Source organism: Habropoda laboriosa, unplaced genomic scaffold, assembly GCF_001263275.1.
Source record: "Habropoda laboriosa isolate 0110345459 unplaced genomic scaffold, ASM126327v1 scaffold134, whole genome shotgun sequence".
NCBI lineage: Eukaryota > Metazoa > Arthropoda > Insecta > Hymenoptera > Apidae > Habropoda > Habropoda laboriosa.
The window spans coordinates 1781848-1796103 of NW_017100266.1; the positions used below are offsets into that span (position 1 = coordinate 1781848).

At 37.0% G+C, this 14256-nt stretch overlaps 1 protein-coding gene across 1 annotated transcript in view; it reads right to left on the reverse strand.

Moving 5' to 3' along the window:
• The window catches only part of LOC108573290 (parathyroid hormone/parathyroid hormone-related peptide receptor-like), a 43303-nt gene that overhangs the window by 12847 nt on the left and 16200 nt on the right, over positions 1-14256 (reverse strand). Inside the window, exons 2-3 of the mRNA XM_017935690.1 lie at positions 8440-8514; positions 4253-4352 (exon numbers count right to left, since the gene is read on the reverse strand). Of these exons, the coding sequence (XP_017791179.1) occupies positions 4253-4352; positions 8440-8451 (112 nt within the window). The 5' untranslated portion in view covers positions 8452-8514. The remainder of the gene's footprint in view (positions 1-4252; positions 4353-8439; positions 8515-14256) is intronic.

Sequence of the window (14256 nt, forward strand, 5' to 3'; positions counted from 1 at the left end):
TGGCGACGTGACACGTCAAACAAACGTATTCGTTGTAATACCGACGGCGTAACATCTGTGCCGTAATGCTATGACAAAACAGTTTTAACCTAACTTCAAATATACGTAGAATAGATTATCTAATCTCCGTCACGTTTAATTGCAGGAAAAGTGATTTGGAACTAGTATTTCTTTATCTCAAATCTCAAAATTCTTATCTCAAGTTATTTACTCTGCAATTGAGCAACTTTTAAGTTCTTCCTTATCCCCCGAATTTGGTTCTATCTTTTAACACACTGAAATCTTCTTTCTTATTTCTTTTTTCACCGCTTCTTTTCTCTCTCTGAATGTTCTAATTTTTTTCTTGTCAGCTACGGAATCTTTTTTAGTACGGAGAGGATTTATATATTTTAAGATTTTTATAAAACACTTTCTGGAGCAGTCGAAACGTCCACGCGGAGGTAGGAAATTTCAGTTTTCTCTTCACTTACGTCCAGGTATTTCTTTTGTCGAACCTTGTACTTTTACTGGTATATGATACTAACTTCGGCGAAGAAATGTAATTAAAATTACATTATGAACGGCAATAATTTACGTGGTTCAGTGAACGTGTTAATCATATACAATTACTCCTAAAAATATTGAGATACTAACAAAAGAACCATTAAACAGGGAACAGGCAAAAATATTCATTATATTTAAAATATTTAAAAAGTTCATCTTATGAATAAAAGATTTATACTCTTTCAATTTCGAATTAAAATATTGAAATATTCCAACTATTACGAATATGAACGTTATACCACGAATATTCAATATTTTCATTCTTATTAACTGTTCGATTATTTATGCGATACAGTAATTAGACGTAATTTCGATTAATTACAACGTCACATACGAAAATGCGTTAAATTAACAATACGTGATTCTAAAGTATGATAAATGATGTTTCAGAACGAGAAGGTATGAATTCAGCCCTTTTACTATAATTAAGCGAAATGTGTCACCAGAGAGGCAAGCTTATATAGCCTACATGTACAGTGTCCGAATACTGTTCACTCAGGTGACAGTGCACAGTGAAAGACAAAATATAATTAATAAAATCACTAATAAAAATTTTTCCACAAAGTTTCATCGTCATTTCGAGGTGTTGTTCCCTTTAATCCCAATTTTCACGTTTCACGATATTTCGTTTCTTATTGGGGTGGAACTTTCGGAACCGATAAACCCATTCTACGGTGGAGTTAACTCGATGCTACGGGAGAGGAAGTGGAGGAAGGGAACGGTGGTAAACCGTGAGGAATTTCTATTCGGTGATTCCGTCGGGCAAACCGGAAGTGTGCCGCGCGTGCTTCAGAAAATGGACGAGGGAGAGATGTAATATCGTTTTTTTTTGCGACCTGGAAATCGGAAGGGTGTGGTGGTGGATTTGAGGGAACGAAAGGGGAAGAGAAGGATTGTACAGCTGGTATTGGGAAAACGGACGTTTGCTTGCAGATTTTTGTCTCGAAGTTGCTTCAGCGTTGGACGCTGGAAACTTTCGAGGAGACGGAGAAAAGTGTTTTTTGTTTGGCTTTTTAAGCCAGAAAGTCTTTCTACTTCAACATATTCCTTTCTTTGATTTTCGATTTCGAAATATGTCCAGTACCTATTTTCCCGAGGAAAAGGAAAATTTTTACATATTTATAATTTTATTTTCTATTCTTTGTTGATATTATCATTCAATTCGTTCTTTTTTCAATTTTTCTTTAGCAGTTCTTTTTCATAATTAAAATGGTGGAGAAGTTTTGACAGTTATTTGTCGATAATTGCAAACTTCAGTTGGTATTTAAAAATTTATTTTTACATTTTCTTCAAACGCCGTTTTAACAATACCGTGAATTTCGTTCGAAGAGAATTTTTGACAGACAATAACCCCATTGCCTCGCGTTCAAAGGACGCGAATCGATTTTTCATTAAGTGATTAGTATCAATATACGCTTCCCGTCACACTATGCCTCGTAATTTCATTATTATTATGCCAGCCTGCACCTTTTCTTTCAATCCATTATCCTACCCTCCCTCCTATAATTTTCCCCTCGCCGAGGACAGCCTTCCGCTATTAATTAATTAATTCCCATTCGTTATCTCTTAGTTAAACATCTTTGTCTTTCTCCTCTGTAATTTATACTTTAAACTACCATAAAGTAGCCAAAAAAGTCGAGTAAATTTTCTCGATTTAACAGAATTTTCCATTTTTCAAATCAATGTTTAAAGGGACAATTTTTCACATTTAAAAGCACCGCCGAAAAATCTAATTTACAAATTAAAATATTGAAAAAATTTTAAGGGAATTTTCTTTTTTTTTTGTGGTCAGAGTTTCGTTTATGCGAAGAAAATTTAAGCAGTACCATCAAGTCTCTGTCGTCGTCTCATTAACGTCAAATTTATCGTTGTACGATTCAGAGTAGGGGCTTTGACATGAGCCGCACGCCAGTTACAGGAATAGGAATCCATTAAGTCTCGAATGTGTGCAGGGGGGAATCACATTTAGGCATTTGCATGCGCGTCCATGCAGTCACTTTGCACGTGCACCACTTTCTGCAAACTATTGCCTTACCATCTGGCTGTCGTCCCTGTTTAACAGTGTCAATTGGCCAAAAATTAGCGCAAATTGAACCTGCTTCCATATTCGTTTAAACACATCACGTAGAAATTTTCAATTTGTTCATAAAACTTGTGACGAAGAGAAAACATAACCTCGTTCAGTTTTCTGCAATTTTCGATTGCGAACCGGCGAAAGGAAATGTAGCCGAAAGAAATTATTGCTGAATGTGTAATTTGCAGCTTGGGAATAATTTTATTCCGTTCAGAAAAGATAATTTCACAATAAAAAATATGAGTATTTAATTTTGACACAGCTACGAAACTTCTAGCGTTAAGAAAAATCATAATTTACTGTAACATTTTTGAAAAATTTCTTTTCACAGCAAAATTGAAGAATAATATTTTTTTAGAAGAAAAATGCCAATTTCTGACAAAGAATTTCCGTGCAACGGAAATACCACAAGTTACGTTACTAACAAATCAAGCCATATTGGCTCAGGTGGTAGAACGCGCAGGTGCTACTAGATTGGCCAGGGTTCGAATCCCAGTAGCCTAGCAATTTCGATTTTCTCGCTTTTTCCCACTCCGAATTTTTCCCAAGCACAACACGTGAACGTAAATTTCCCAAATCGGTGAACACTTAAACGGAAAATCCATGACAGTTTTCCAATCTGTGGAGAAAAATAGCGCACACGTGTATGGAAATGCTACATAGATAAGCTACATAAATAGTTTGGTAAATTCGTCGTCTCCATAAATTTTCCACCGGGGTCGAGAGGACAAAGGCGTGTATGTGTGTGCGTGTGGAAATCATCGAAATCCCTGCTGGAAAACCGATGAAAGCGGTATGAGCGAGAATGATTGTTTCAAAGAGAATGATTAATAACAGGACTGGTTCTGGCACGTATGCATTAGTAACTCGAAACTGGATATTATTGCATGGCGTTTGTCTATTCCTTGTTCTGTTGGAAATAATGATATTGACATGTACACTGTGGTACATGAAACGTTGATGCATTTCATAAAAATTAAATATTCAGAAAAGCGGAAGAATAAATTTTCTGTAATGCATATTGCATTCAACTCTAAAATATCTACGCAATAATTGTAAAATATTTGGAGTCCTTTTTAGTTACTAATTTAATTATTATTCATGTTTTTTTTTTTAAATTGTTAGTTCAAGCTGCAATGATTGAAGCATGAATGTAAATTTATTCTGGGTTCGAGTATGTGTTGTGACGTCACAGATTATTTTTTTACTAGATGGAAAATGGAATATTATATAATTTCTCGACGCGAAATATCGATAGAGTTTCCATGGAAATTGAAAACTCGTTTCCCCGTGCAGCCTTAACGGTGCCTTTCGAGTACAATCATACTTCCGTTTAGTCGGCACGCTATTGAACGGAAAGACGCGAATTAAAGCACGCCTAGACCTGTTAATAAGCCTTAATGCTAATTCGAACTTTGAACTTTGCAGCCAGTTATTATTGATTAGTCTGCAAACACTCTGCACTCAAGAAGAACCGAAAATAGGAGAAAAAAAAATTACTCTGGTAATTAAATAAACTATTTTTTCAATTAAAATTATTCAGCTAGAGGTGATAATGATTTTACAGCTTCCGTTCATTTTTCAAAGGACGATTTCCATGTTTTTGGACAAAATGGTATTCTTTTAGACACTCACCGGCCGCTGAAACGTTCTTTTCGTGGCACAGGCTCGCTTTTATCTTCAGAATTTGTTTCTGTATGTTTGGGCTGTTGGGATTGTTGAAGTCGATGTCCTCCTGCAAAAGAATTCGAAATAAATATTGCAGAAATTTTGTAAGAATGTCAGCCGCTTCGTCGAGGATTTTGATTGAAGAAGATTTCGATCCGATGTTTTCTCTAATAAATATCTCCATATTTGAAGAACGTTCACAAATTCTTTCGAGGAGATACAATCAGTATGAAAAATGTTAATACCGTGCTCCGTTTTGTAAGACTTGCTAATCTTTGTCATTTTATTCTAAAACATCTACTAACTTTTTTGACCAACAATTTTAACAGTAGATTTCCTAATCTTCTAAGAATATTCACAATTATTTTCAAGAAGAAATGAACAATATCAAAAGATTTATAAAATAATTACGAGATTAAGTACGTCATATTTTTCCAACGCACGGTATATGAGCTCATTATCATTTATATAGGCGATCAGTGCATATTCCGCAAATTCGGATTATTTCTGGACGCAGGAGTCGGTTCTGTTTGCTTACACTGCGAATCTCGCCGGACTCTATGTATTAATTTCCAAAATAAACGTGGGAACTTCCCCTACTGCCATGAAGCCCGTCCAATCTACAAACATTTCCTATCCACCATCGCAATTATCAGGCATCAAAAGTTTAACGAAAGCGAAGACTCTGAGAACCAAATAAATCGAAGTCCAACATCGGTGTGGCTTTGAAAACTGTGCACCGCTAATGCAGTCTCATCGTTTACGAAATACCCAGTCCACTAACGAAATTACAACGATCAGTGACCGTTCGACAAATTTACCTAACTAGGATATCGAATTTTCCTGGGAAATGTGTGTTGTTTGCATTTAATCGAGGGACAAATTTGTACCGTTCCCTCCCGCCATGCATGATTACGGATCGTTGAACGACGATTGGATAATTAATTTTCTTGATACAGTATTAGGGTACACAGTATGGGAAAAATTGGAGGAAAGAATTTTCATTTTTCTTGCTGTAGAAATTAGTATTTCCACATTTTGGATGAGAAATTTTGTTTTGAAAATTAAGAAAAATATCTTCGACGGTACGGAGATTCGATCTGAGGCCCTTGGATTGAGAGACAGCGGTCTTGTCACGTTTGCCAATTGCTAATGTGAAGTTAATCACATATATATAAGCTTTTATAGTAGAAGAATATCTATAAAATTTTGAATGAAAAACATTCATCTTTTGTACATGCTGATTGAAAGTGTATACTATCTGCAGTATGTGTGTAAAATTTTAGAGAAAAATTCGGAATATTAACAAAGTTACGGGGGTTTAAATCAGGGCCTTTCTCGAATATATACTTTGACCAATTGTAACCGTGGTATCTCAAAAACTGAACAACCAATTAAGTTTAAATTTGGCGCACATATTCTACAAAGATTTCTTTATTATCTCCTGTAAAAAGTATAAAAGTATCTGTCTCAGTTTCTTCGCAATAAAAAATTAAAGTCACGGAATTTTTCGAAAAATCGATACTTCACGTATTTCACAACCTAACTCTTTTTATATCAGGTATTGTCTCACAACAAATTTTTCCAATCTTTCCTAAGATGAGTTCAATATACCTGAAAACTTTCAGGTCGAAATATAATACTTAGTATCTTCAAAAAAAAAAAAGAAGAAATTGCAAACACGATAAATCTTTTTTTTCTAAACGGTCAGATTTTATTAGAAACTTATTGAAATGTCCCATGTTGGAAAAATATTTGCCGGAGAAAGACAGCCTTTGGGGGTGTATTTCACCGGATATGGCCAAGGTAAATGAAAACGGTTATTTTTCTCGCTTCCTAAGAGAATCGCCCTAGGCGTGCCACTATTCAAGCTACGATTGAAATACCCTCGAAATCACTGAATTCCAAGAGTTCGTGTATTTCGAAGCTTTGTGAAATTGGTTTAACGAGAATTCCATCGACATTCTTCACTTCGAAGGTTCGCCATTCTCCCTTTTCTTTTCTTAACAACGAAATTACCTCGCGGAATTGCTTAAAAATCGCCGCAAGTGACTGTAACACTGCTCTATAAATTACGTAAAAATTCTTCTCCAAGTGATTTTGCGTTTTTAGGGGGATGAAAATGTTACCGACACGTGATAACCTATAGAAATGAAGGGAAGATTAACTTTAACGTGCAAGGTAGTTTTTTTCGAGTGTTTCCCGCGGCTCTTGAATTTTTTTCGACAGAATGGAGCAGTAAAATGATAGGAACAGCAGTAGAATCATAGTATTCACACATTTCGCATAACTGTCCGTCGGATCCTTTGACGTTCTACGCCAGGAACGTTTCGAATAGCAAAGCGTGGTTGAAAATGGAATGCGGCGTAAAATCCCAGCGATTCCTCGTGACAACTGCATCTATAGGATTCAGGAAATTTTTTTCGTAATAAAAGAACATGTTTGCCATTTTTGTGCTTTATTTTATCATGGTAAAATTGCACCTATAGAATGGTGCACGAACCACCTCAGAAGACCGCAAATTTGTGATTTTTTTTCTTGAAAACTAGCACAGATAGCAATTTCAAAATTGACACACTTATCGCAGTATATTTAGGCTGTACGTACGTATTTTTTTAATAGAAATACTTTATCTTTAAAGTACTTTTATCGAGGGAGAAGTAGACGTGGTTGGTTAAAGAGTAGATATTCTTTGCAAATTTTTTTTAGGGCATGCAATAAACATTATGTAGGATAGAAAAATGTTTTTTCATAGCGCAATAGTTCCTTCATGAAGGGAAAAAAGAATGACCAAATTATCTTTGATATTTCTCCCGGAAAAAATTCTTAAAGTTCGCCTATTCGGGGAACCTTTCGAAGAAGAAACACACGATCGCTTTGCATGTCTAATATTTCTATTTCCATTAGTCAGAAAAAAATTCTTGAAATATATTCCCTTTGTTACGTGCGCAGGTATCACTGAAATACGAATAGAAAAGGAAATATTAAAAAGTAAAAAAAAAAAAATGCTAGCTCTTTAAAGCGAGACACACTTTTTCCTTTTAAGTTTCAGGCGAAAAGAGCCTCTCGTACAGAATATGCCGAAGGTGTGTTAATGGAAATGTCACTATATAATATTCGATACGAAATTTCTACGCTGGAGAGGATATTGGTGAAATTTCACCGAAACATTTTCCATGCGCTTCATTGTTCCTGCTCTCCGGTATTCGCGTTTTTATTAACGCAATATAAAAACAAAAAAAAGAAGAAAAGACGATACTGTAAATCAACGCGGAGTGCAATCGGGAGTTTTTTTTTCCGCGGCAAACGTCCTCTTTCCTTTCCATTGGAACTAGACGAAGATAAATTCCAATCGACTTTCGTTTTTCTGAGCAATCAGTATTACAGTCTTCTCTGACGAATGGGTGTTCCCTCGTAATGAAAGAAACAAATATCGAGACCATAAATAATACACGTTTCCTGAAGTTTTTACAGATTTTGTCATGCACTTTCTGAAAGTATTATTAATAAATTGCAAAGATGTATGCAACGGTTCTAAAAAAATATTTTAAATGGTCACAATACACTATCGGCCAAAAGTTTGGAATCACCTGCCACTTTTCATCAATATAAAATCTGCTGCTAATTTTTTATAGATTTGAAGTTTATCTCAATTCTACATTTATGAATTTATCTCATATCAATTGATTCGAATGATAAAAAATTCTCAAAGTCGCTGACATTTTTCTGGAAATTTTTGTGTAAATTGCAATGCTCAGTGATTCCAAACTTTCGGGCCGGTAGTGTAGGTTTGCAAACGTACAATTCTGATAAACTTCGACGGAAGTACAATGTTCCAAAGAAATATTACGGTAGAGGCCGTAGAAAATATTTGTAAAAATTGAAACAATTCTACCGATCGTGCAGACCCCCGAGAAATGTTGGAAAATTTTTAGAAAAATTCTCTCGTACATTCCAAGCAAATCTCCAGGAAAATGAAGATATACAATAGCGTCTGATGGTCGCTGGAAATTTTATGTAACCGAAGTGTGGACAGAAAAAATGAAGTAAAATGGTTAGTCTGTTTGTAGTTTATTTTCACCAACGTCGATACCAATTATTACGAACAATAACAACTATATAGTTTACTGGATATAAAGAGGGGTTTCACTCACGTAAACGTCCATTTTGTAGCCTTCACAGTCGCTTTGTCCCTTTATTCAGCAGCGTGCACAAGCCACTTCACTTCCCTGTAACGGATTATGTTTCGTTAATTAGACACTCGAGTGCTGCACACGGTCGACAAACAAGAGAATTTAATGAATTCACAACATAGGATATATTTTCTAAATTCACACGCGTGTTTACTTTCTCGTCAATTTTTATCTCTCGAATTAGTGAAACTATTTTTCTAACCTAGAATCGTACGTGATTTCGCCATATTCCTCATCCATACACACGTTGGTAATTGAATTATCCCAGCAGAATCGATCAATGAAATCACGAATCGTCAAATTGACGAAGGACTGTGGCTAGGGGGACACGCCCCTGTTTGCCGTTTTATTAACCCTCTATTAGCGACTGGAAGGATATCCATTTTTTATCATCGCTCTCGAATTATTACCCAGCCAAGAAACCTCTTTTTTCCCGATCGATTTGCCACACGAAACACACTTCATCCAATTTTCTTAAGCAATTATCCCTCCAATTATTTTTCGGGGAATTTTTTCTTTTCTTGTTGTTTCGACGCAATATTGGCTCGAGGGTAACAGAGAGCTCGAAGTGGAAAAGGTTTTCCGATTCTCTAGAAACTTTTTCGAAGTAAAAAATTTTTTGTACCTAACTACGGTGATTCGATCTGGAAAATTTGGATTGGGAACCTGAAAGTAGCTAACATTTTCAATTTTGTAACGCACTGCGTAAGAGATGTAGTGCACCAAGCGGCCACCAGACTGGCGCCCTCATCACCATGCCTCGCTTGCACCCCCGCTACCAATACCACACTTGTGCGCCTGCGCAGTTGACTCCCCCACTCCACCACTCGCGCTGGCCCGGGCCCCCCCCGCAAGGATTAAAAGAGGCCTGACCCATAGTTTTTATGAACAACACGGTTCACTGCTCCAAAGACGCTCCCTTGAGTGGACATCAAAGGACAGCGAATCTTACCTGGCTCCGACCTTGCTCCCTGAGTGGACATATACGGACCACGAGGTAACCCCTCGTCCATACGTTTTCCGCTCCCTGAACATCGGGTCAAGACGTTTCCGAGTACGACTCTTGTCCTTGCGTTAGTGTAAGAACTATTTAAATATAACACTTCGAAAGTGTAAGCTAGTGAAATTTATTTTCGGTCAGCCCGCAACCCCCGTAGCCAACCCGGTTACAATTTCAATTTGCGTTTATCCTTATCTTAATTGTTGTATACACTGTATAAAGTTCTCCATATAATAAATGGCTTAAGTCTAGGATTTCATTATCTCCCCGGAGATATCTGGCACAATAGCGGGAGGTTTTAAGTTTATGCATCTCGGAACATATAATTTACAGTCTTGCTTGATTGAGTGTTCAGAAAAAAAAAACTGAATATAAAAACTTTTCTCATGGCACAGCTAATTAGGGAGGTCGAAAGTTGGCGATACTTTGCGAATTTTTTTTAGAGAAACTAGGAGATATTTCGATCTGAAATTTCACCAGTATGATTACTAACCTGTAAGACAGTTCCATGATTTTTTTTGTCTAGAAATAAAAGCTGTTAAAGAAGTTACAGGTCACAGAATCAGATACTCAACCTGGAGCTAAAAATTTCCTACACGTTCGATTTTTCTTTTCTTTTTTTTGAGGAACATATTCCTCAATGTTTGTAAAAGACGTACAAATATTTTCGTAGAAAAATATCGGCTGTAAGGAAAGTTGTGCTGTAAAATATGCGAAGTACCGATTTTCGAAGACACCTTCCGTTTCAATGTTTTATTACAGAGAATTTACGAGAGATATTGTCGTAATGTCGACATCGAGAGATAAAGGGATGTTTGTAGAATACGTGTGCAAAATTTGGAGCGAATAATTCGATTAGTTTTTCAGATACCCCAGGGAGAGCTTTGAAAATGTCACCACTCTTTTTATAGCTCGCTTTTAAGGGCACTTTGAAGTGTCAGGGTCGAGTTAGGATCAACTAAGGACCGTGTCTGCGGGAAGTTTGTACCTCTGTTAGGTGTACTTGATTAAATGGACCTTTGTAGAAGCAGGTTGTTTGCGAGAAATAGTAACTGGATTGCAAACAGTGGCTGAAATCTCCTTACTGCCACTGTCCACGGATTTAAGTCTAGGTAGCTCTCCCTAAAACAGATACAGTTCCTCCAAGTACACAGTGTGCTATACAATAACTTTGTTTCAAATTTCCACGGAAGAGATTTTTGCAAAAGTTCGAGACTGAAGTGTACTTCAAGGGAGAAACAGGAATAAATATTCTATTTTCTCTAAATTTGAAAGTCGTAGTGGGTCGTAAAACTATTTATCAAGGGTTCGACATTTTCAAATTTTTCCAACACCTGTCTCAAGCGCTGGAAAAAGAAACGAAAGCTTTAAGAAGCATTTTTTTCCTTATTTCCAATTCCATCGGCGGCCATGATCGATCGAGGGATCACGATCCATCACGTGATTCCGCCGCCATGAATATGCAGCCGCGCTCGCGGCTCGCTTCATGCACGAATTCAACGCGCTCCTTTGACGACTCCCTTCGACGAGTTTTGCTTCGCGATTCCCTGCTTTTCTGATAAAAGAAACCTCGAAATTGGAACGAGCTCTCCTCTTTTTACGCTTTTCTCAAACGAAAGAAAAACGATGGTAAAAAAGAGATTGACGAGTGGGTTTTGAACTAAAAATAGAGGGAAGAAAGTAGCTGTACGATTCAATTATTGGTCACAGACAGAGCAAGAGAGAGAGAGAGAGAGAGAGAGAGAGAGAGAGAGAAGAAAAAGATGTGGTCGATTGCATTTTTCTACGTTGACGTAACTTCAGGTTAGGTTGGAGGGGTTGCGGAGAAAGAGACAGGGAATGTGTTTAATTAGCGTGAAGGAAGGATATGGTGTTGTTTTCATTATACCTTCGTTGAATCGTTCCTGCTTGCCTCGTTTGTGAAATATGAAATAACAACGAGGAACCGCAGGATACTTTATTACATACCGTTGAGGTTATGATGAAAAATTGAGGTATCTCGTTGATATAAATTGAAATTATTCTCTGTACAGGTGTTGTGGAATATGAAATTTCTTACGTGAAACCTTACTGGAAGCACGTTGTGATAATTGGTGTATGCTGGTTGCTCGCTAGACGGGGACCAAAGTTCTGAATATTTCGAGTTTTACTGAGAAACAAGAGAAGACAGGACGTACGTTTATTAGATAGAGAATGATCATTTAATTCTTCTCTAATATACGCATACGCTGCTTTGGATATTTTTTTCATTCGCGTATTGTACCACTGTTCAACGTATTCACGTTGGGACAATTGGTGCATGCGGGTTGCTCGTTCGGCAGGGGCCAAAGTTCTGAATAATTGTAATTATATTACTGAGAAACCAGAGGAGATAGAACGTACATTTATTGGACAAAAATTCACCGGATTCTCCTCTATTACATGCGTATACTGTTTTTGTGCATTGCACTGATGTTCAATGAAAATTAAATGTTTACTTGACGCTTTGGATGAGACGTCTCGCGTGTTTTTACATTGTACTATCTAACGATGTTACACGTACCACATTTCACGACTATGTATTATTATTATCAACACGATCGTCACTTACATTACCCTCTACATTGTCGTTACTCTCACTATTGCTAATAAACCGATTTTTCGTTCGTTACCTTGTCACTATAGACAGAACACGGAATGTCACATGAAATGTAAAGTTATAGACTCGATATTAGATGCGCGATACTTCACCTGAAAAGTTGGACGAACGCCATTGACTTGTAAATATTACTCGGGATTCCATGGACGCGAAATAGTTGAATTTTCCAATTTTTTCCCAATATTTTTCTCAGCTATTAGGCTCAGGAACGAGTCGATGGGCGATAAATTCATCGTTTTGGTGACGCGTACTCGTGAAAGGGTTGCCATAAAGTAAACGGCAGCGAATCACGAATAAATCTTGCCTTATCCAGCGGATTTGCGACCAGTGGATTCGCGAAGCCGCGGACGCACACTTGTGGGCTTTCGTCGCGTGACACGACCGGAAACGGGGTCACGTGTGCGGATGTTACTCTGACAGCCAATCTTTCACCACCACCCTGACACTATTGTTGACAGCACTTAAAGCTAAATCCAGCCACGATTCTCGTGATGCATGGCCAGTGAAGCTGTTTCGTGCTCGACGATAAGGGGGGTATGGCAATTTCCCTGGAAAATATTTGTTTGCCAAAATTTGCACTTGGTACAATACTTTTGGGTTGTTTCACGGTTACTTCAGGTTGGATTTCTTACGAAGAAAATTTTTTCAGGAGAATTTTTTACCAAGGAAATTTTTTTACGACGATTTGTCGCGAAAATTTCTTTCGTGAATTTTAATTTAAGTTTAGGAAGTTAGAAATAATTTAAGTAAGGAAAATTTAGTTTAGAATTGCTTCAGAAATTTTTCGTTCGACTCCCTTGTAACGAAAACATTTTTTTTTCCAAGGATTTATATTTTCTGAATATTTATTCTGACTGTTAATATTTTTAGAGAGAAATTCGATGCCTGTTTCGTGATATTTCGAACGTAATTACCAGGCGAGAATCGCTCCAGACTCCGAGGCACTTGAATCGGCTATTAATTAAGGGCAATCAGTAATCAACAGACTCGTTGTCTAGTTCAAATTAGGCTTAATTGTCTCAAGATTCATAGCTTGGTAGAATAATTAATCGACGGTAAATTAACCTCGCTGAACGTTCTGGTAGTTCAAATGGTCCGAAAATTGTACTTCGATAACACAAGTAAAGTACCATTTCTCCGCTGCAGAAATTCTAGGAAATTTTTTTCCTTCGCACATAATTTGTGCAGTCATTTTATTCCCTTTAACGTACCTTCCACTTGGAAAAATTCATTTTTCAAAATGAACAATAAAGAATCTTCCGACTGGGTTGGGTCACGTGAAAAAGTGTGCAGGGCAATTGGTGGGCAGAAAAATGAAGATTAATAGATCGTGGGTCGGTATCGATTATATCAAAGCGTGGAAACGTGCGTACCGCAGAAGCCATATCTAATAAGATCTTTTGTCTGTCGTGTTGCGAAACACGGAGCTTTATTTACCCCTTTCGTTCCACGGCGACTTTCAGAAAGATGTCACGGTAGCATTTATGCGAACTTCCACAATTATTGCATTCTTGTCAACTTGTCAGCAAGTCAGAACCAGACTGCTCGAACGTAATCTCTTCGAGGTCTTCCGTTTTCTGCAAGTTTGGAAGTCGACAGGATTAATTCTAGAGATGTTCGAAAGTATTCGAATAATTTCACCGAGGAGAAAAAGTGCCGAAATTATTTTTTCCATGAAAAATGAAAGAATTCCCGGTTTAATGTCATTGAACTATAAGAGAAAAAACATTTCAATTAATTCACTCGATTAAGTGTTCGTAGTTAACTCTAGAACAATTTCGAAGCATCTGAATAATTCGTTGCTATTGGATTAATGGGTTAAATAAATGGTGTTCACTGCGAATTCTCTTAAACGTGTTTTATTTTCTTTGGCGCGGAAAGACGTCGTATCGCTTTGAAAATCGTAGTCGAAGTGAAAGTGAAAACCCGTAAGGGCACGACTTAAGGAGTATTCTAGTCTAGAGTGTCATTTTTTAGTCCTACTTAGGGATTTTTTTGTAAGGAAAGTATAAGTTTCTCGGTATCGGCATTTTGCATACACATTTATTCATGTTTTAAGAAAGTTCACAATTTTTTTCAAGTGAAAATAATCAAAACTGTCTGAATTATATATCATTCAGTGCGGTCCCTTTAAAAAAAA